Genomic DNA, 22,338 nt, shown 5'->3' on the forward strand with positions numbered 1-22,338 from the left:
GTCAAGGCTCTCGCATGATTTTCTTTCTTTAAACTTCTCCCTTTGTATTACTGATGTGTAATAAAGACTATAATTGGCATTGCAACCAACTCTATTTCCCCATCCTTTTGGGTTTCACAGACTCTGCAGCAGATGGAGCCACTGTGACCTGGAAAGAGAACTTTGATTTCGCCTACACAGAACTGAATGAGATTGGAAGGTGAATTATTTCACTAAATGAGATTGGAATCAATTATTTCACTAAAACACACAATCCAGGTGTTAAAAGTGTTTCTTTTAAGTTATCTGTTAAGGCAGTGGGTGCATGATTTATGAATGAATAATGCTTATTATCATTTCTCTCCACAGGGGTCGATTTGCTGTTGTAAAGAAATGTATCCACAAAGCCACCAGGAAGGATGTTGCAGTGAAGTTCATCAATAAAAAAATGAAGAAGGAAGAGCAGGCAGCACATGAGGCAGCCATGTTGCAACATTTGCAGCATCCTCAGTATATCACAATTCATGACACCTATGAGTCACCTTCCTCCTATATATTAATTTTAGAACTGTAAGTCTCTTGATGGAAGCTAAGCTTCTTGTTTGTTATACTGAGGGAATCCTCCATCTTTGCAATCACACATTTCATGATTGTAATGAAAATGATTTCATTTCCCCATGAAAAGAGCAGCATTTCAGATGACTGTGAGTGTCAGATTCACACAATCCAGTATGTGCATTGGCCGGGGTGGGGGTGGGCAGAATAAGTCAGTGTGAAATAACATGCACTTAAATAAAGAGTCCTATACTGTATTTAAAATGAGATAGCCCTTATTACACTGCAATATATAAGTATTTTATTTATTGCTTTTAAAAAATGCCACTTCCATTATAAGGTGCTAGTCGCATGTTTGAAGTATTAGCAAGAGTTTGTGATTATGCTAGATTTCTTTTCACAGTGCATAATTGTTGGCTTTTAGGATGGATGATGGCCGTCTCTTGGACTACTTAATGAATCATGATGAATTGATGGAGGAGAAAGTAGCTTTTTACATAAGAGACACAATGGAAGCCTTACAGTACCTTCACAACTGCCGAGTCGCTCATTTGGATATAAAGGTAGGAAGCTTGTGTATATCGCTATCTGTCATGGTGAATTCCAAGCTTCAGTCTATTCTAAATTCAGGTGAAGAGACAATCTACCTATAATGAAAACACTTAGTGACTACTTTGTGTTACTAATCTGTCCTTCTTTTAGCTACTTCATTATAGCCATATTTGTTACTCATGAAGGCATCTGGTCCAATTTTTTTTAAAAAAATCCAAGCAGTTCTGAGAATTCACTTACATGATGTCATTTTTTCTGTTTTAATATCTTGTCATTAACAAATGACATATAACCAGTGCTTTTTTTCTTAAAAAAAAAAACCTTTAGGGGTACCCTCATTTTGACTCAAGAAAATCACCATTTTATAGTTCAAATTGGGAAAAATAAATACAGTAAAGTACAAAACTTCACAAAATATTTAGGGGTATGCATACCCCTGCGTACCCTCAGAAAAAAAGAACTGCGTATAACTCACATACAGTACATCTTCAATGTTCTCCCACAAAGATCCCACATGCCAGTTCTTTCCTTCCTTTCACACAAAAGCTCCTTGTTGAAAAATGTGTAATTGGGGGTGTGGGTTTGGAGGGGGGTGATGAGATCTCATTTCATTTGTCCACATAACTTTGCTTATACCTTGATAGAGATGTAAACATTGAGCTAATTTATATGTTGCATATATGAAGCTTAAATCCTTCCTCGACTGGCTCAGAATGTTCTGAAAGATGGATACTTCATCAACATATGCACATGGAATAAGCAGTGCAACAGAGGCTTATTATTGTTTTTTAGTGAAATGGCCTGAGTAACCAGACTGTCCACATGTCTGCACTGCTACTCAAAACATACACAATGTTGGCTTATAGCAGTTTTGTTGCCTTTTCTGCTTAACTGGGTTTTTTTCTCAAACTACACCTCAGACATGAACTTATATCTACATAAATCTAAGATGTAAAATATTTTCTGTAAGCTTGTACCTGATGCTTGCCATTCACCCACCTCTACCTAGTGAGCATTTGTGGCCCGTACATCTTACAGGCTGGCCCCCTGTAGTGCCTTTTGTTTTAAACATCACTGTACTCCAATGTAGACAAGTTTCAAAATGTCTCTATCCTTCAGCTGGTATCCATTGAAACCTTTCACTCAAGTTTGTGCATTGTGCATGGTGCTTTGCTGGGTGGTCAATCTAATTTTATAGTTAAGGCTGCAATCCTCTATACATGAAAGTAAGGCCTATTGAACACAGTGGAACTTACTTCTGAGCAAATATTCATTGAAATGCTCTCTAAGTACCAAAATGTAAAGCCTCCAAACTAGCCGAGCAAATACTTATGGTACTTCACTTGGGACATATGTGTGTGCTGAAGAAGTGCCAGCACATCCATTGTTGGTACATTTTTTTCCTTAACAGGAAAAGCAAAAGAATGTATGATCTGAAGGACCACAGGAACCACATATACACTGCCTTGGGTTCTGTGGTGGAGGGCAGGCAGGCTATAAATGTGATAAATGTTGACTTGAACAGATTTATAATACAAAAGCAATGAACAATGGAACCTTTTTTTTATCCTTGCTCTCCGCAGCCAGAAAATTTGCTCATTGACTTGCGGATCCCGGTGCCTCGTGTTAAGCTAATAGACCTGGAAGATGCTGTTCAAATCACTGGCCATTACCATGTTCATCATCTCCTTGGGAACCCTGAATTTGCTGCTCCAGAAGTTATCCAAGGTGCTCCTGTTTCACTGGGCACAGATATTTGGAGCCTGGGTGTGCTCACCTATGTCATGCTGAGTGGTGTGTCCCCCTTTCTGGATGAAAGCAGGGAGGAGACTTGCATCAATGTGTGCCGAGTGGACTTCAGCTTTCCCAATGAGTACTTCTGTGATGTAAGCCATGCTGCCAGAGACTTCATCACTGTCATCCTTCAGGAAGACTTCAGGAGGAGGCCAACAGCAGCCACTTGTCTGCAGCACCCTTGGCTACAGTTTCACAACGGCAGCTATTCCAAAATCCCACTGGATACCTCACGCCTATCTAGCTTCATTGAACGCCGCAAACACCAGTTTGATGTGCGGCCAATTCCCAATGTTAAGAGTTTCATAATGAGCAGGATGAACCCAGGAATATAATGCAATACAAGTACCTTGAGTTGACACTGAAGCACCGTGGCGTGTGAAAAGAGAGAAGGTGGAATCTCTCTCTTTATGTCTGTGTAAAGTATTCTAGTTGATGTGATGTCAAAGAAAGTGTATGTACTTTTCCAGCAGTTGCATTATCTAACTGGTTAGAACTAGAGGCTTTCAGATGTTGCATATGCAACTCCTCGTGTGGCTTATCTTGCAATGATGAAGTCATGTCAAATACAGAAGAATATTTTAGAAAACGACATCATTTGAAAATGGTAACCAAAACACCATTGCCTTACTTTTGAAAGGCAGCCTTCTAAAAGACCTCGACACCCTTGCTGATCTTATTAAACTTTAACTCATGTATTTGAAAGGCAACAGAAAGTAAAGAAATAAAACTAGGCTGACCCTCCACAGTCAGCATTTCCTGAAACAACAACACTGGACTGGATTCGAGATTTTGCAGAAATAGTTGCTCCTCAAGTCCTAATGAAGCTCTGTTTCACTAGGAGAATTCCACTTGTCTTCAATAAGAATTAACCTTGTGGCAGAATTGTTTTTTTATGGCCCTTGTGCTATCATAATGTCAGCTTTGCCTGTAAAGTGACTTAGGTATGCCGTATTGGTCAGGATCATAGTATACCTTTGTCAAAAGTCCTTTGGATTCTCCAGCATTCACATGTTCAAAGCTAGCATGCTGTAAAGTAGCAATGTGCTACGGCTAAGATGGTAAATTCACTGGAACAAAAAATGTTTTGATGAAGCACAATGAGACATTTTTTTAAAGTAAATTTTTATAGCTCTTGTACAGACTTTTTTGTGAAACCTGTGTGTTGAGAAAAGGCTATGTTACAATAATTACTGTTATCTGTAAACTAGATGTCAAAGACTTTTTCTATTGCAGAATGTTTGTTGAATTCTCATATAGTCTGTAAAATGAAAAGGAATCTTATTCCTTTTTCAGTTTTAAAAGTTGATCAGTTGTGAAATCAATCCAAAGTTGGCCAAAGTGTGGTAAACATAGTGGGTCCATCCTTACAATTATTGCTTCAAAATTAGTCTTGATGTGTGAGACTGGTAGTTTACTGCATATTTGTACACATGCATCTCTCTTCCTAGCTCCAGAATCCTAACTTCTATGCTAGCATATTTGTTCCATCCCAAACTCTGGTGTTAAATAACAATTCAAAAAAGACTATTAATATTAAAAGTAATGGTCCATTATTGTGCACTAAACATGCCACTAACTTAATAGCCCCTTATAAATCATCAAAGTATTATCAAACTAAGAAGCTTTTGAATAATAGTTCCAAATTGCAGTTATCTCAAATTAATATTGTAAGAACTAGTCAAGCGTTTTACACCAAGAGCAATTTAGTGCCAAGACAGTGACTGACCATATCCTAATCATTTAGAAATCAATCAGCAATTCATAGTCAACTTTTTCCTCTACCCCACCAACTAATCTTCTATAAACTCTGCAATGTGGCAATGGACCTAGTAATAATCAAAGGCGTGGTGAGCTCTCTCATTTTGCCTATTCAGTTGGCATCCATTTGTTGAACACAATATACTAATGGTTCTGGCACATCTTTTAGTCACTTGTGTCCTAAGCAGCTGTCAGGATTAGGCAACCTGGTAGCAAGTGACAAGGGTTCTGTAGCCTCTCAGTGGTACATGACATATTATATTAACCTGGAGTATTTTACCGTTTTCTCCTTTCTCTTGCCCACAACACCAAACAGATCAAATCAGGAGCTGGAAATGTTCTTATTACAGTGAGAGTAATAAGAAAGGTGGTGAACACACTGATGTCTGGTGAACCAAGAAACAAGCCAACAAATCAGTACAGAAAAGGAGAAAGGTACTTGACTTAGATTTTCTGGCTAGAAAATGTGGTTCAACAAAGCAGAGGGCCTTTCCATAGGGAAAGAAGCTGATGTCCTTTAACTTTTCAATGAAGTGGTTTTTTCCTGCTATTTTTTAATCAAAAGGTTTGTTATACTATGAACATCAATGCAGTGATCATCCAACCCACTGTTATAATAAGGAATGTGGGGATAGGATCAACTCTTGAGGTTCCTTTTAGTTGCTACAATTTCCTCAAGGCACTGACAATCATCCAGAGGCGGAGCATATCGGCTCAGGTATAAACAACGGCCAAGATCCAGCCTAAGTTACCCATGGCAGAATCCCACTGTAATCAATGGAAGATATTAGTCACAACTAAGTAGTCCCAGTAGCTTCAGTGTGACCTAGGCTAGCTACAATCCTATGCATACTTAATGGAAAGCTGGTTCCGCTGAACACAGTGGGTACTTCCTTCTGAGCATGGGCAGCCCAAAACATGTTGATGTCAGAGGCAAAGGGACAAGATGGTGTCTTTCCCCATTCTATGTACAAAAGCCAAGGAGACTTTAGCTCTGTTGATGGGGCAGCATCCTCCACTGCACCTGAGTGCCATGAGCTAGTTCAGGGATGCTTTACAGGCCATGCGACACAAAGGCTTTCAGCATCTGCGCAAGGCGGCTTCTTCATGTTACACGATAACAATTGAGCCAATGCTGCTTCTGAATAAACATACGTAACATAGTGAAACCAGACTGCATGTCATGGATCACTTCACTGGAACCAAGGGCAACCTCAGTAAAGCATCACAACTTTTAGATACGATAAAAGAAACAGATGTGGATCTTTGCCACATCTCCTTGTTCTTTCCAGCTGCAGTAGCTGCATCAAAAATGCCTACCTACTTTCTAGTTCTGTTCTTCTACATATACGTGGAAGAGTGACTGTCAAAATGTGTACCTATTTTTGGTTCTTTTATTTGTGATTCTGGGGAAATGCAAAAGAGATTACTTAAGCATCCTTGAAGAACAAACCTCTATGGTACATTAAAATCCCTATGGAATAATCACCTATGGGGGGGGGGGGGAATACCTGAATCTGTGACAAGCAAATAGGCAGGCACTGACTGCTGTTTTATCATGAAGTCTTGAGAGTTGTTTTCTCAGGCATAAAGCAGTTTTTGCTTCAAAGGGCTTTGTAATGTGAATGTAAAATCTACATTGAACCAGAATACCATGCATGTCTTACCTTCTGCAGCAACATCAATAACATCCAAGAGGCTCAAAGGTCATTTAGGCATTATGTGTGACAATTCCTGGAATCTTGCTTTTAATCTTTTGTAACAAAGCAACTTAAGACTGGCTGCATATCTGTGTGTTCATGTGTGCCCTTCATCCTCTGCTGATTTTGTTGGATATGTCATCTGCAGCCGGTAGTTGTATGCAACAAAGTGTGACTAGCCACGGTTTGGGACCATTGGATTGTAACTAGGAATTGCTAGACACAACTTAGTTCTCAGATGAATATCTGTGTGCCATTGCATGGAAGACATCTTTCATATCCATTTGTAGAAGAAAATCCTCCACAGGGCTCTGGTTTCTCCCCAAAGCTGATTGTTTATGGACTGACACATCAGAAAATGGTGCTTTCCTAAGAGAATAAATGTCAGATCCCTTTTTTTTTTGGCTCCCCAAGCTGGTTATACAATTACTGTCCAATATCAAACTGCTTCTAGAATCGTTATACTAGTGACTGTTAACATGCCAGGATTCTGTAATTTCTGAGCTTATACTCTGAAGCTAGTAGTAACAAACATCTGTTCTACTTAAGCCATATCTTATCCTTATGCTCTCTTTTCCAGTGCTGGTGCTTTTGCATCTTTCTGTCAAACCATTCGAGTCTGCTTTTGCTAGCATGTCACTTCAACAGTATACTACTGAAAATAAGGTCAGACATGTAAAGGGCACAGCAGACTACTAAAAATACACTTTTAAAAATATTTGCAACAATCATTTCTGTGGTGGTGGTAGGGATTGTATTAAGAGCTTAAAAAATTTCAAGGTGCAAATGAATTCCACAGCCTTAATCATTTTCAGTCTTTTGCTGGTCTGCCTTAAGTGTTATCTCATTATTTTATTATTGATTTTGTTTTGTATGCATATGTGTTTTCTAAAACATTTTGTAAATATTTTATTTATACTTCTGATTCTTCATGTGTAATGTTGTAAAGTGATTTCCTGCTGTCACATGTTCTTACTCTTCTGCAGTATATATAAATATATATGTTATCTACAGATGATGAAATCTACATTTTAGGCTATTGCCTTCCTTATAAATACAATATACAAAAGATTCAAGTATGGGATTTTTATTTTTTAATATAAAAGCAATTCTGCTGATAAAATCAATTAAGATGGATTTTATAAAGACAAGCTTTTATTTTGACTTATATGGGGAGAGAACACAGAAGAAACTGTGAGAGCTGCCTGCCATGTAAAGGCATTAGAGTGCAACTGAAAAGGGGGGGGGGTGCTTAATGAAAATCCGTTATCTATACTACTTTTCTTCCCTTAAAAATAGGATTTATGATTTCTGACATATGTGCTTTAAGACTGTAATATGAACCTTGAAATAATGAGAATTTATTAGCTCTACTGTGTTCGGGCAAATTCGATTTTGACATTGCTAACACTACCTTTTAAAAAAATACAAAATTTGCTGCATGACGCACACCAAAACTGTTAATTTCCACTGGTCTATGTTGATCAGGTTACTCACTGCTAAAGGTGGTAGTGTGTGACTCCGAACTTTTAGCAAAGCCTAATGATTAAACGTCCACAACAGAGGACGTCCTTAATGTGAGCAATGCCCGAGTTCTTACGAAGCGAATAAACCCGAACGTGCTATACGACCCTGAAGGCAGTTATTGGCTCCCAGGGGGGTGCGGCTGAAAATAAATAAATAAAAATAACTGAACTGAACTAACCAATTGCGTCACAGATAACTCGGTTCTGTCCCCTTCCCCAATAATTCCTGGCTACAGCCATGCTCCCAGATCCTTATTTGCACAAAAGTTAAAAACACATCTCAATCGGTAAAACCTGTAGTCCTTTCTTTAAAAAAAAGTTCTCCATCCCTGAGAAGCCCAAAGCTTCTCTTTCAAAATGGACCCTATTCAGTATTCTTCCGACGCAATGTTGCTTCCAGTGCCGTTGTCGTCCCTCCATCCATCCTAGTGCTGCACTCCGAGGGATTTTTCCTTTGGCGATTGAGTTTTTATTCGGCTTTTGGGCGCACAGGCGGCGCCCCCACTGCGAGCGCATGGCCCTCTTCTCGTACTCCCATAAATTAAATGTACTCACCGCTTTCCCTCTCAAACGTTCCAAGGCCTGGGCGTAGCTAAGGGGGGCAGCTGCCTCCCTAGATCAAGTAAAACAATAGAAATAACAAACTGACCAATCACGTCGGTCCTACCCCCCCCAACATTAATCCTGTCTACGCCCATCATCTCCTGGGTAGCTCTATTCTGGAGACCGGGGTGTGGGTGGGGTCGCCGCTTTGTGCCTCCACACCAGTGTCTGCTAGATGATGTCCACACGCGTTCACCCGTACACACGTGCACCAGAATATGCGTGTAGTAGTAGCACAAGCAACTGCAAAACAAGCCTCCCTGCCTTCTCCGCTCCTAGGAGCGGAGCATATACAACCTTCACTCCTCCTCCAGTACCAATTGCACCCTCTTCTTTCCAAGCAAATAGCGCCGGCCAGGATGCAAGAGAAACCCAGGTGCCACTAATGCAGTAGTAGGTCTGGTTGGGTAACGAGAGTAGTCACCCCTAGCGCGCATGTGCACGTGGCGCCCCGTAAGGAATCGTCCCGTTTCCTAGCGACGGAGGAGGGTTGCCCCGCCCCGCCTTCCCTTGCGTCATTACTCGGCGACTGACCCGGCGCGCGCTGTTCTCCGTACGTGCGCGCGAGAGCCTCGAAGGATGGAAGCGTTAGCCTCGGAGCTGTACGGCGTGCAGGCGGTGCGCTTCGGCGAGTTCGTGCTCAAGAGCGGCCTCGTCTCCCCGGCCTATGTCGACCTGCGCGTCATCGTGTCGCACCCGGCCCTGCTCAACAAGGTGTGCCCTACGGGCGGCCGGGCGGGAACGGGGCGCGCGTGAGGGAGGGAGGCGGGGCCGAGGCAGTTGGAGGAGGGAGGCCGAGAGACCAGCGCCTCATGTTTCTATTGCAGCTGGGGGTCATTATAAGCACCGCTGGTCCTGACTGGGGTTTGCCGGTTTGCCTCTCCTCTCCTTGTTTCCCCCCTCCTCTTGGGGGAAAAGGGTTTACAAGGGTGCAAGCGGGGGGGGGGGCAGCTTGCTGCTATCGAATTTATGCCAGCTTCTCTGTGAGCCTTTTCAGCAGGACAAAAACGCTTTAATGCCTCTTCTAATTTAGTGCCCTCGATACTAATGGACAACAGCTGTCATCACCTCTGACTGGGATTGAGGGGAGTTGGAGGTCAGCCATGCCTGGAGATTTGGAAAGCCTGTTTTAGCAAGCAAACAAACATGGCAAGAGTGTTAGAAGAGTCAGAAAGGGACCACGAGGGTCATCTAGTTGCTGGGGAAGAGGGCGGATGTCAAAGATGATACAATCCTGCCAGCTAGTAGTACTCCTGGAACCATGTTGGGGTGGGTTTTTCCCTCATGCATAATTGTCTGTAGTGGAAGGTGAGGTAGAGGGATATGGATGGAAGAAGGGCACAAAGAGATAAGAACATTGATTTGTCTTGTCAGCATTGTTGCAAAGGATACGCTTCTCAGAACTCGATAGCATAGCTGATCATTTGTGCCATATTCAACCAAATAGTTGTGCTAGTGGAACCCAACACAAGGATTCCCGCTAGTGCAACAGAGATCACACAACTACATGATTCTTCCAAGGAAATAAATAAGCCATCACTGCTTGTTACTCTTCAACCTATATGCAAAGAACACAAGCATAATTAGGTGATGAAGTAAGCACCATGTGAAGAAACAAAATCCATATGATCTTTGGTGCTTATGGCTTCACTTTCTGGTGATTCTTTGTGGACTCTCCTTATTTTATTGACAATGTACTAATGTTTGGTTATAATGGTAGAACCTATTTTATATTTAAAACAATTTCTTTCAGGTAGCAGGTTTCCTTTTTCAAACAGCAAAGGATGCTGCAATCAAGTATGACACTGTGTGTGGGGTCCCATACACGGCTTTGCCCCTGGCTACAATCATCTGCTCAACCAACCAGATCCCAATGCTTATACGGCGAAAAGAAGCTAAAGATTATGGTAAAAAGAATCAAATTTACCTAGATCATAATATTGGCATTATAAGCAATGAATATTCAAGACAGCAAAAATATTTATAATAAATAAACAAAGTTTCCAACTTCCTCGGTAGTGTATATACAGTTTGTTGTTTTAGCATATCTAGAAAGGTAATAGTTTGATGTACATAACACGCCTGTGATTTAGGAGCCTTAGTGCAGAAGTTTAAACCACAAGTTTTTATTAACTGGTGTAGTGCACGTGCTATTTTTAATAGTACAGTGGTACCTCTAGTTACGAACTTAATTCTTTCCGTAGGTCTGTTCTTAACCTGAAACTGTTCTTAACTAGAGGCGTGCTTTCGCTAATGGGGCCTCTTGCTGCCGCTGCACCGCCAGCACACAATTTTCATTCTCATCCTGGGGCAAAGTTCTCAACTCGAGGTAACTCTTCCAGGTTAGCAGAGTTTGTAACCTGAGGCGTTTGTAACTCGAGGTACCATGGTAGTAGCAATAATATTTTCAGTTGAGCTGGCAAGGTTGGTTTTTTTGTATTGGTAGGTTAATGAAAAATGCCCTTTTTTGCTTCAAAAGGTACCAAACGTCTTGTGGAGGGGACTATAAACTCAGGAGAAACTTGTCTGATCATTGAAGATGTAGTTACCACTGGTTCAAGTGTTCTGGAGACAGCAGAGACCCTTCGGAAAGAGGGGTTGAAGGTTACAGATGCTATAGTGCTTTTGGACAGAGAGCAAGGAGGGGGAGCCCTGTTGGAGAAGCATGGCATACGCCTACACTCAGTATGCACCTTATCTAAAATTCTCAAGATCCTTGAGCAGCAGGAAAAAGTTTCTCCTGAGATGGTGGCAAGAGTAGAAAAATTCATCCAGGAGAATATTATTAAACCACCTGAGCAAAATGGTACTCCTCCCGTGAAAAGAATGTGCAAAGAAATGAGCTTTGCTGCTCGGGCTGAACTGCCAGACACTCATCCCCTCACTGCACAACTTCTCATGCTGATGGAGAAAAAGCAGTCTAATTTGTGTCTTTCTGCTGATGTGACTAACTCCAAAGAATTGCTCCAGCTTGCTGCGACTTTGGGCCCTTCCATCTGTATCTTGAAGACTCACATTGATATTCTGGATGATTTCAGCCAAGAAATAGCCAAGGAGTTGAGAGCACTTGCAGATAAGCATGAATTCTTGATATTTGAAGATCGCAAGTTTGCAGACATTGGAAATACTGTGAAGCATCAATATGAAGGTGAATTTGGCATAACTACCAACCCCTCGCTCCTCTTTTCAACCTATAACATGTTGCATATCTCTATAGGGCTGCATATGTTCCTAATACTCTTAATTTGAAATGTTGATGTGGCCTTCGCTGACTTGAAACTAGCTCTTTATTTTCAAGCCTTCAAGGGCCTTGCTTTTGAGCTGACTTTTTTCAGATTGTATGCTATATTGAGAAAAATAATACTGAGGAAACCAAGCCTGAGGCTATCCTACAGGGTGCTAAAAATATAGAATATTGATATTCCATATCGTGATAGTACTGTGTAGTTATGACCTTGATAGGTGTGGAAAATATGACTCTGGACAATATTTCTACAGTGGTAATAAAAGTTTTGAAAAGGGTATCACTGGTTAATCTCTTAAGTAGTTATCTGATTGCCAAAAAGATGCTTAACTGATACATTGTCTATTTTCTGTTTCAGGTGGTATTTTCAAAATAGCATCCTGGTCAGATATAGTTAATGCTCATGCTGTTCCTGGACCTGGAGTTGTTAAGGGATTGAAAGAAATAGGGCATCCTTTACAGAGAGGGTGTCTCTTGATCGGTGAGATGAGCTCAGAAGGGTCGCTGGCCACTGGTGACTATACAAAAGCTGTGGTAAGTTGGAGCGTCCATCTCAACAAAATGTCTTGAATGGTCTAGATCTCCCACCACCACCATCTGGGAGGAGGGGGGAAGCTCTTTTGAAAAGCAGCATTTCTTGGATTTTAATGTGCTACTTTAAGTTTCTCCAATTGGACATAGCCAGCAAAGATAATATTTGCTGGTGCTTTTTCTGGAATAGATCAGAATGGAAGTGTAGCAGCATAATACTGCAGTGAAATTAATGTCTGAGGAAAAGTAGTGGGAGTTTAAACTTCTGAAAAATGAAAAACAAAGTTCTTGGGGGTGGGTGGGTAGGAATTGAGGGAATTGGGGTGAGGCAAAGGAAGCAAGGAGGTTGTATTTGTGATTGGCATGCTCATTTGCTATTGAGATAATGGTATCCATTGTGGACGGAGGTAAGTGGATTGTATGATGTTCTGATCAGTACAGTCTCTTGATTCTTTATTGTGTTGTCTTGATTTTGTTAAGGCTGCAAGTCTTTGTGCTTGCATAATAGCACCTTGTTTAGTATTTGTTCCTCCATTCTAGAGCAAGAATGTAAAGCATTTTCTAACTGCTCTTGTTTATTTGTTTTCCTTTAGGTTAAAATGGCTGAGGAACACTCAGATTTTATTCTGGGATTTATTTCTGGCTCCAGAATTATTGACAAACCTGAATTTCTTCATCTGACTCCTGGTGTTCAGATGCTGGCTGGAGGTAAGAAATTCTGTGGCACTTTGATGGTACAAAATATTTATGAAAACACCAGAATAACTGAGATAATTCAGAGGTATGCTCGCAAATATTTCTGGTTTGTATGCTGGTGAGGGTGAGAATGCAGTCAAAGTCCCCAGTAGTTCCTGTTAAGATTATACCCTTCCCTAAAGATTGCCTTTAGATTTGCATGTCTGGTTCTGCATTCCCTAGCCTTGGGTGAGAGATCACATCCAAATAGTCTCATGTACTACAGTGAGGAGAGTGGGGAAGATGATGAACAGATCTACAGAGTTGTAATGTAGGAGTAAAACATACTAACTGTTCCACACTAGAAGCAGCCAAATAAGTGCAGTATCATAAAATACAATATACAATAAATATACAATAAATGTTAATAATGCTCTGTCCAGTATTTTCTTATTTCATTCACTGAAAACTGTAACTGGATATTAAGGTTACTGGAAATAATTTCCTACTTATCTGTGCTTGTATGCAAGTTCAGAATTTGTAACAGCAGACAAATCACATCTCTCACATTTGTTTCCATGTGTCAGTCACTTGGTTCTGATAATAGTATAGCAGGTTTCCCCTTGCACAGTGGAACGCTGCCCTGTAGCCCCCTGAGCTACACTGTAGGGTGCTGGAGGTCCCTCCAGAGCAGATCTTAAGGGTCTGTTGGGAGAGGAAAGGGAAGTCCTGCTGTATAAGTGGATCTCTGCACACATAGCCTTGGCTGCAAACCAGTCCCTGCTGTTTGGTATTGCAACCTTGCCATGCTTTAAATTATATACAAATATCAAGGCATATTTGCCATGGATATGCCAGTGAGGCTTTATGTTTCATATTTAATCAGTGTTAATAACCCTTTAAGAAAGCTGTTATTTTGTGCTATTTGGTTATTATTATTTGCTCTGATGTGCAGTACCTCATGTTGTTGATTATCTCATCTTGGTTAAATCCTTTTAGAGCATGCTTTTTTCCTGTGCACACTTAATAGCATTTTAATAATACAGCGGTACCTCGGTTTACGAACTTAATTTGTTCCGGAAGTCTGTTCTTTTTTTTTTTTTTTTTTTTTAAAGATTTTTATTGGTTTTACAGATTTTAAAAAACAGACAAACACTTAAGAAAACAAACATACACGTATAAATTCATAACATATTTTCATAAACCTCTTTTCTGGGACTTCCCCATACCCCCCCCTTTCTGCATCCCAATGTCTATAATTTTATAGCAACTCCCAGTTGTTACTTTCCAACCTCAGTCATCTTAGTCATCTCTATATTCTAAGCTTATGTCACTGTATCCCTTTGTTCCTAAAAACCAAAACACTCTAACATTCATTGAGTTTATAATAGTCCTTAAGGTAACTTTTGAATTTTCTCCATTCTCCTTCCGCTGTCTCTTTTCCTTGGTCACGGATTCTGGATGTCATCTCAGCCAATGTCATATAGTCCATCACTTTCATCTGCCATTCTTCCAGAGTGGGTAGATCTTGTGTCTTCCAATGCTTTGCGATGAGTATTCTAGCTGCTGTTGTAGCGTACATGAAAAAAGCTCTATCCTTCTTTGACACCAATTGGCCGACAATGCCCAAGAGAAAGGCCTCTGGTTTTTTAGGAAAGGTACATTTAAGTACCTTTTTCATTTCATTATAGATCATTTCCCAGAAAGCCTTAATCTTCGGGCATGTCCACCAAAGGTGGTAGAAGGTACCTTCAGTCTCTTTGCATTTCCAACATTTGTTATCGGGCAAATGATAAATTTTTGCCAGCTTGACTGGGGTCATGTACCACCTGTATACCATTTTCATAATGTTTTCCTTTAAGGCATTACATGCCGTAAATTTGATACCGGTGTTCCATAACCATTCCCAGTCATCTGACATGATGTTATGACCAACATCCTGTGCCCACTTAATCATAGCTGATTTGACTGTTTCCTCCTGTGTGTTCCACTTCAGCAACAAGTTATACATTCTAGATAAATTCTTAGTAGTAGGTTCTAACAATTCAGTTTCTAGTTTTGATTTTTCCATCTGGAAGCCAATTTTCCTGTCCTGTTTGAAAAATTCCACTATTTGATGATATTGAAACCAATTTTGTACCTTATGCTTCAGTTTCTCATAACTTTGCAATTTCAACTTATCTCCATCCTGTTCCAAAATTTCCCAATACTTCGGCCATCCGACCTCCATATTGAGTTTCTTCACTGCCTTGGCCTCCACTGGTGAGACCCATCTAGGGGTTTTGTTTTCCAACAGATCTTTATATCTTCTCCAAACATTAAACAGTGCTTTTCTAACAATGTGATTCTTAAAAACACTATTAACTTTGTCATACCATAGATATGCATGCCAACCAAAAGCATTGTTAAAACCTTCCAGATCTAAGATGTCTGTATTTTCGAGGAGCATCCATTCTTTCAGCCAGCAAAATGCTGCTGCCTCATAGTACAATTTCAAGTCCGGCAGGGCAAAATCCCCTCTTTCTTTAGCGTCTGTCAATATTTTAAATTTAATCCTGGGCTTTTTGCCCTGCCAGACAAATTTCGAAATATCTTTCTGCCACCTCTTGAAACATTCCATCTTATCAAGAATCTGCAAGGTCTGAAACAAGAATAACATTCTAGGCAATACATTCATTTTGATCACAGCAATTCGGCCTAACATTGACAATTTCAGATTTGACCATATTTCTAGATCTTTTTTAATTTCCGACCAGCATTTTTCATAGTTGTCTTTATACAAATTCACATTTTTAGGTGTCAAATAAACCCCTAGATATTTCACCTTCTTAACCAGTGTCAACCCTGTCTCCTCTTGAAACTTCTCCTTTTCTGTCTCTGTTAAGTTTTTTCCTAAGACTTTGGTTTTTTGTTTATTCAGCTTAAATCCAGCTACCTGGCCAAACTGTTGTATTATTTCTAAAACCTTTTTCGTACTAGTGTTTGGCTCTTGCAAAGTCAATACTAGGTCATCTGCAAACGCTCTTAGCTTGTAATGTTTGGCTCCGACCTGCACTCCCTTAACCTGCTGGTCTTCCCTTATCATATTCAGCAACACCTCCAGAACCGTGATAAAAAGTAATGGGGAAATTGGACACCCCTGTCGTGTTCCTTTTTCTATCTTAAGTTCCTCCGTCACTACATTATTTACAATCAATTTGGCTTTTTGTTCAGAATATATTGCGGCCATACCATTCTCAAAACCTTGACCTACCCCCATCCCATGGAGATTCTTTATCATGAAGCTCCAAGAAATATTGTCAAAGGCTTTCTCCGCGTCCACAAAGATCAATACTGCTTTAGTGTTTATATTCACCTCTAGCTTTTCCAAAATATCTATCACATTCCTTACATTGTCTGCTAGGTGTCTTTTAGGGAGAAAGCCTGCTTGGTCCCCATGAATCTTCTCCATCAGCACTCTTTTAAATCTTTTTGCCAAAATGTCTGCAAAGATTTTGTAATCCACATTAAGTAGTGATATTGGGCGGTAGTTCTTCAGTTGAGTCTTTTCAGTCTCTGTCTTTGGTATGAGTGAAATATATGCTTCTTTCCACGATTCAGGTGTCTTTTTTCCTTCAAGGATCTCATTGCAGACTTCTTTCAATGGTTGAATCAGCCATTCCTTCAGCGATTTGTAGTATCTTGAAGTCAATCCATCTGGTCCTGGGGACTTGCCCAGTTGCATATTCTGAATGGCAGCCTCTATCTCTTGTTCTGTTATTCTCTGGTTCAAATCCATCTTGTTTTGATGAGAGATTTTTTGTAATCCATATTTATCAAGGAATTTATCTATATCTTCTTCATTTTGCGGGCCTTGAGTATAAAGCTTTTTAAAATAACTCAGGAAGCAATTTCTAATTTCATTAGGTTTAGATATATTCTTTCCATCCACTTCTAAGCTTGTGACTGTATTTAGTTTCTGCCTTTTCTTCAGTTGCCAAGCCAGAAGTTTACCACATTTATTTGCTGATTCAAATGTCTTTTGCTTCATCTGCTTTATCTTCCATTCAATCTCCAAGTTCATCTGTTCCATATATTGTGATTGATATAACTTGATCTCTCTTAAAATCTCCTGGGACTTTGGTTTTACTCTTAGTTTTTTCTCTGCTTCTTTTATCTTTTCCAAAATCTTTTCTTTTTTCTCATTTTGTTTTTTTCTCATTATTGAGTTTTGTTGAATCAAGAAACCTCGCATCACTGCTTTACTTGCGTTCCAGATCACTCTTTTCTCAACGTCAGCCCTCAAATTTATTTCAAAATAGTCTTTTAAGGTTTTTTGGGCCTTCATCAGGATTTCCTTGTCTCGAAAGAGGGCGTCATTCATTCTCCATCTAAATTGACCAGTTGTTGTTAGTTTCATTTCCATCTTCACGGCGTTATGGTCGGAGCAAGTTTTTGGGCAGATTTCTACCTTCTTAATCTTTGGGGCCATGCCACTAGTAATCCTAATTTGATCAATTCTGGTCCTGGTCAACATTGCTTGGGAGAAAAAGGTTCCCTCTCTCTCCAGAGGGTTCCTTGTTCTCCATATATCTATCAAGTCCATGTTTTCAGTCATTTCAAAAAAAGTCTTAGGAAGTCTCCCTTCCTTACTGATTGTTAGTCTTTGTGCCTTATCCATATTAGTGGAGACCACGCCATTCATATCTCCCATAATTATCATATTGTAATCCAGGTTCCTTGTTCTCCATATATCTATCAAGTCCATGTTTTCAGTCATTTCAAAAAAAGTCTTAGGAAGTCTCCCTTCCTTACTGATTGTTAGTCTTTGTGCCTTATCCATATTAGTGGAGACCACGCCATTCATATCTCCCATAATTATCATATTGTAATCCAGGTAGTCCGTCAGGGTTTCATGAAGTCTCTTAAAGAAGTCAGATTTGCCTTCATTTGGTGCATAAATTCCAACAACTAAAAGTTTTTCTCCCTGTACTTGTATCTCCACTGCCAAGTATCTCCCTTGTTCATCTTTAAATATCATTTTTGGAGCCCATTTTTCTTTCACATATATTACAACTCCTCTTTTCTTAACTTTGTCTGATGAAACAAATTCTTGTCCTAGCCTTTTATTTGTAAGTAGTCTCCTGTGGGCTCTAGTTATGTGCGTTTCTTGTAGGCATATCAAGTCCAATTGTTCTCTGTTCAAAATATGAAATACTTGTCTTCTCTTCAATGGCCCATTCAGTCCATTACAATTCCAACTAAGGAATTGCAAAGCCATCTTGTTATTTTCTTAAGACTCCTCCAACAGCTCCAAGTTGTTGCTCTTCTTCTGATGGTGGTGGTTTTTGTCCAATCGAGAGATTCAGGATATCTAGTGCTCTCCTCTGTTCTGCCAGTACATCCACAGTCCCCTTCTGTAAGTCCTCCTGATTTCTTGCCAAAAATTTGTCTTTATCTTGAATTGTCTTTATTTTCACCTTTTTTGCCTTGTAATCAAATGACAGTCCTTGTGGAAATTCCCACCTAAAGCGGATGGAATTTTTCTTTAACAGAAGAGCCAGGTCCTTGTAGAAGTTTCTTAAGTCCAAGATATATTTTGGGATATCTTTGAAAATCTGTACAGTTGAGTTGCCAATTTGCAGGGCCTTTTCAAAGTGGAGTCCTAATATTTTGTCTCTTTCCTCCTTGGATCTGAATGTAATCAGGCAGTCTCTCGGGGTCTTTCTGTCCTGTTTTTTACCCAGTCTAAAAGCTGTTGTAATTTTAAATTCGTCTTCCTCCAGATCCCAGCAGTCCGCAAACTCCCGTGTCAGGTATTCCGCAAGGTTGTCTCTCTCGTTCTCCGGGATTGATCTTAATTTCAAATTTCTCTCTTTTCTCTGTAACTCCCACAAGGCCAGAGTTGCATCATGCTCATAGACCTTCTTGGCAATCGGCTCTAATTTCTCTTGCGTCTCTCCAGCAACAGCTTTGGCATCTTCGGCAATTTGGCGTGTAGTAGCGTTTTCCTCGACCAATTTATTAATGGATTCTGTGTTCTGGTTTAATCTTACTGATATTTCTGTTAATTTTTGTGTATTTTCTGAAGTCTGTTTTGTCAAAGACTCCAGAGTTTGATTTATCTTAAGCAGAGCGTCTGTCACAGCTTCCATAGAGGCAGCTGCTCCTTTTTCCTGTTCTATTGATCCTGCTGGTCCTGGAGTTGCAGCTGAAATTGAGCCTCTTTTCTTTGTCTGTTGCTGTTGCAGCTGTTGTTGTTGTTGCCTAATTTTGGCTCTTGTGACAATCTCTTCTTGTGCGCCACTCATGTCAAGGTCACTTCCCACGGGAGCTGTTTCCTGTTGGAAAATTCCACTGTTCTAGGCCGTGTTGAACTTTACTTACCCTCTAGGGGGAGCAAATCAAAATGGCCATAAAATAAAATGTCCAAATACAAGAACAAAGGAGAATATCCAAAGGTATAGAAGAAAGAGATTAACCCAGTCAAAGTCAATATTGCTATAAGCTTGTAGCTATAAATTGCCACAGTTTCCCAGTCTATGCTGTTTCTCCTTGTAATACACTGTAGCCAGTCACTATGTGGACTTTGTATCACAGTATCACTTTGCAGGCAAAAGTCAGTTCAGTGACCTATTGTTCTGAGAAAGCAGAACAATGCTTTCAATAGATGAGACAGCAGAGGATTTTACTTCAGGTAAATCATGCAGTTTTTAAAGTCTTATTCACCTCCCCTCTGCCCTGCTAGCTAGAGGGGAGATCCAAAGTCTCAGTGCCCGGTTAAGTTAATTAAAAAGCAGGTTTCATCGGATGCAAGTTTAAAGTTCCGTTGCTTTCACTTTCATGCAGTCGGGGGGAGGCAGACTTCCTTGATTTAATCCCCCGCTTTCGGCTCAATTTTCAAGATTTAAAAGGGTCCCAATTGTTTTTCAAATCTTACTCACGGGAATTCCGTCCAGAATTTCTTTTCAGGAAGAAATCGGCGCTCTCCGCTTATGGCGACGCGGCTTCACTTCGCAGGCTGGGTAACGACTCTCAGCACCGCGCTCACCCCGATGTCGATCCGTAGCCTTTAAAAAGGCTCTTTCACGGTACCGGGGGGCGCAAAGGTGCCCACCGAGTCTCCTTGTTCTCAGGCTTCAGCGCCTGAGATTTTAGGGGTCCCCCGCTCGCCGTAGCGGGTAAGACCCGAACTTGCGAAGCAGTCCTTCTCCGGAGCTCGGAGGCAGGACCGCCATTAAGCGCTGGCACCAACCGGAAGTCTCCTCCGGAAGTCTGTTCTTAAACCAAAACCATTCTTAAACCGAGGCGCGCTTTCCCCAATGAGGCCTCCCGCCGCCGGTGCCCTTCCACCGTTGAGATTCCGTTGTAAGACGGAGGTAAAGTTCTCAAACCAAGACACTGTTTCCATTTTTGCAGAGTTTGTAAACCAAATCGTTCTTAAACCGGACTGTTCTTAAACCGAGGTATCAGTGTATAAGGATAAATCTGTACCCAGTGTTAGCGTGGGGAACACTTTTTGGAGTTCGCCAGCATTCTTGAAACTCTTTTATGAAGCAAACTACTGGAGAGCAAGCATAACATGGCATATTTGTGATTGTGATCCATTGCAGGTGATAAGCTTGGGCAGAAGTACCTCAGTCCTCAGGAAGTGATTGGTAAAAGAGGTTCGGATATCATCATTGTCGGCCGTGGTATCTTATCTGCGCCCAGTCGCCCAGATGAAGCAGAGAGTTATAGGAAAGTAGCATGGGAAAGCTACTTGCAGAGAATTGGTGTCAGTGCACAAAAATAGCACAACTGCCGTGTTTCGTTAAGCAAGCCAAATTCTAGAAGCAGGAAGGATTGAGAAGGTAATTCTTTGTTGTTATTTTGCCTAATGAATGTTGTTGTATGTTCAAATTTTGCTATAAAGTTATTTGAGAATCAGTACAGAAATTGTAAATTTTGACTCTGAATTCAAACAGCTGCGTGTCGTCCTCTATCCCATTTTAAAAAACACTTTAAAGGGCTTTTTTAAAAAAACTCCAGTGGTTTTGCGAACCACAGAGCCATAAAGATTGTGAGAAAAGAAAAAGCTGAGCAAATCCTGATCACGTTGCTTTTGCAGTTGTTTAAAGTACTTAGTTGCTGTTCTCAGTTGTGTTAAAATGTAAGGACTGAGTGTGATAGGGCACTAGGCCCTCTTCCACAGAGCAGTTTCTCCATCCAGCATTTGGTGCTTGAGATCATGATGTGAAATACATTTCAAAATCTTGCTCAGGTGCAGGAATTGTGTGCCTTAGGTATTAATATACTTGTGTACTACGTGGAGATGATGCATTCCATTAATGATCTGCTACCTCAAAGCACATTCGGGATCCTTGCTTCTCTAATAATTGCCTCACTGGTAAAATGCAGTGGTTGTCACAACAATAAAGTAAACTTCAAAAAGACTATGTTTAAATGGTATGCGAATGGGAAGGTCTTTTTGTACATTAAATACTCTGGATGATACCCAGTGGCATGGATATCCTTTTCCCCCTGAGCCCCCCCAAATCTGCCATGAAATGTCCCCAACCCTCTGGAGTAGAGGAAGGGCAAGTTCACTGTGAGCAGAAGTATGTTCCACTTGCAGACAAGACAGAGTTGGGTGTCAACATATGCTTTTGTAAATGTCAAGCTCTTTTAGAACATTTGCATCCTATTTGTCTTGGCTTAGAAAGAAATGTGTATCATTGTATAAAATTTAAGCCACCAGAGGGTGCTATAACCCTTTGTGTTTTTCAAAAGTGTCTTTACTTAGGGTTGCCATGCACCTGGAATTTCCCAGACATATTTGGAATACCACATTCGTCAGCAGTGTCTGGGCAGAAATCGCCCAACTGGGAAAATCTGGACATATGGCAGCCCATGTCGACAATGCCAATTTGGCCAATTTTTCCTTAAAATAACTGCAAAATATCATTTTTTTGCAATCTTGCCAGAAAAAGCACAACTTTTCTGTCTGGATTTTCAATGTTTGAAATATGGCAACCCTACTTTACATAGACTTGTTTATTACTGTTTGGTCTTCCACAATAACTGCCGAGAACTAAAAAACTAAACTTACCTATTGTTTAGGACTTGGCAACCATTTTTGCTGGAATTTAAATGTGAAAGCAGTTGTCTGCTGTACGAAATATGTCATTTGTGCTGCTTTGGAACAAAATAGACAAATGCAGATGTACTGTTCTCCTAACCATCTTTAGGTTCATGTAGGCTCAGCACTACTCTTACCATCTATTTGAGTTGCACCCCCTTTCTGCCATTGTCTGTGTATTCAGTGTAATATCTGTGTTGATATAAGACAGTTGATGGGTCTAGCCATACTTTTAACATTTCCCTAGAGCAATGGTAGGCAGAGAGCATTTTTAAATGTGCCTGCATCACTCATATGGGTTGGTGTGAGAAAATAGAG

The 22,338-nt window shown here is 40.5% G+C and overlaps 2 protein-coding genes across 20 annotated transcripts in view; both read left to right on the top strand.

The window, feature by feature from the left end:
• KALRN (kalirin RhoGEF kinase) overlaps positions 1-7,412 on the top strand; it is a 501,553-nt gene extending 494,141 nt beyond the window's left edge. For all 16 annotated transcript variants that reach the window (XM_081188031.1, XM_081188017.1, XM_081188032.1 and 13 more), the window contains 4 exons: positions 121-199; positions 349-549; positions 959-1,097; positions 2,670-7,412. In XM_081188031.1, coding sequence (XP_081044157.1) covers positions 121-199; positions 349-549; positions 959-1,097; positions 2,670-3,215 — 965 coding nt within the window. In that variant the 3' untranslated portion in view covers positions 3,216-7,412. The remainder of the gene's footprint in view (positions 1-120; positions 200-348; positions 550-958; positions 1,098-2,669) is intronic.
• A 1,584-nt stretch (positions 7,413-8,996) lies between these two features.
• Positions 8,997-22,338, top strand: part of UMPS (uridine monophosphate synthetase) — a 60,795-nt gene continuing 47,453 nt past the window's right edge. For 2 of the 4 annotated variants that reach the window (XR_014006517.1, XR_014006518.1), the window contains exons 1-6: positions 8,997-9,184; positions 10,224-10,377; positions 10,950-11,618; positions 12,073-12,248; positions 12,839-12,953; positions 20,513-20,752. Coding sequence is in view for 2 of the 4 variants with exons in the window: in XM_081188836.1 (XP_081044962.1) it covers positions 9,050-9,184; positions 10,224-10,377; positions 10,950-11,618; positions 12,073-12,248; positions 12,839-12,953; positions 20,513-20,694 (1,431 nt within the window). In the remaining 2 variants the exon portion in view is untranslated. Of the gene's footprint in view, positions 9,185-9,255; positions 9,343-10,223; positions 10,378-10,949; positions 11,619-12,072; positions 12,249-12,838; positions 12,954-20,512; positions 21,348-22,338 lie in introns of those variants that run through there. The other 2 variants (XM_081188836.1, XM_081188835.1) reach the window with 2 other exon arrangements.

Source organism: Podarcis bocagei (assembly GCF_964188305.1).
Source record: "Podarcis bocagei genome assembly, chromosome: 1".
In the NCBI taxonomy this organism is placed as follows: domain Eukaryota; kingdom Metazoa; phylum Chordata; class Lepidosauria; order Squamata; family Lacertidae; genus Podarcis; species Podarcis bocagei.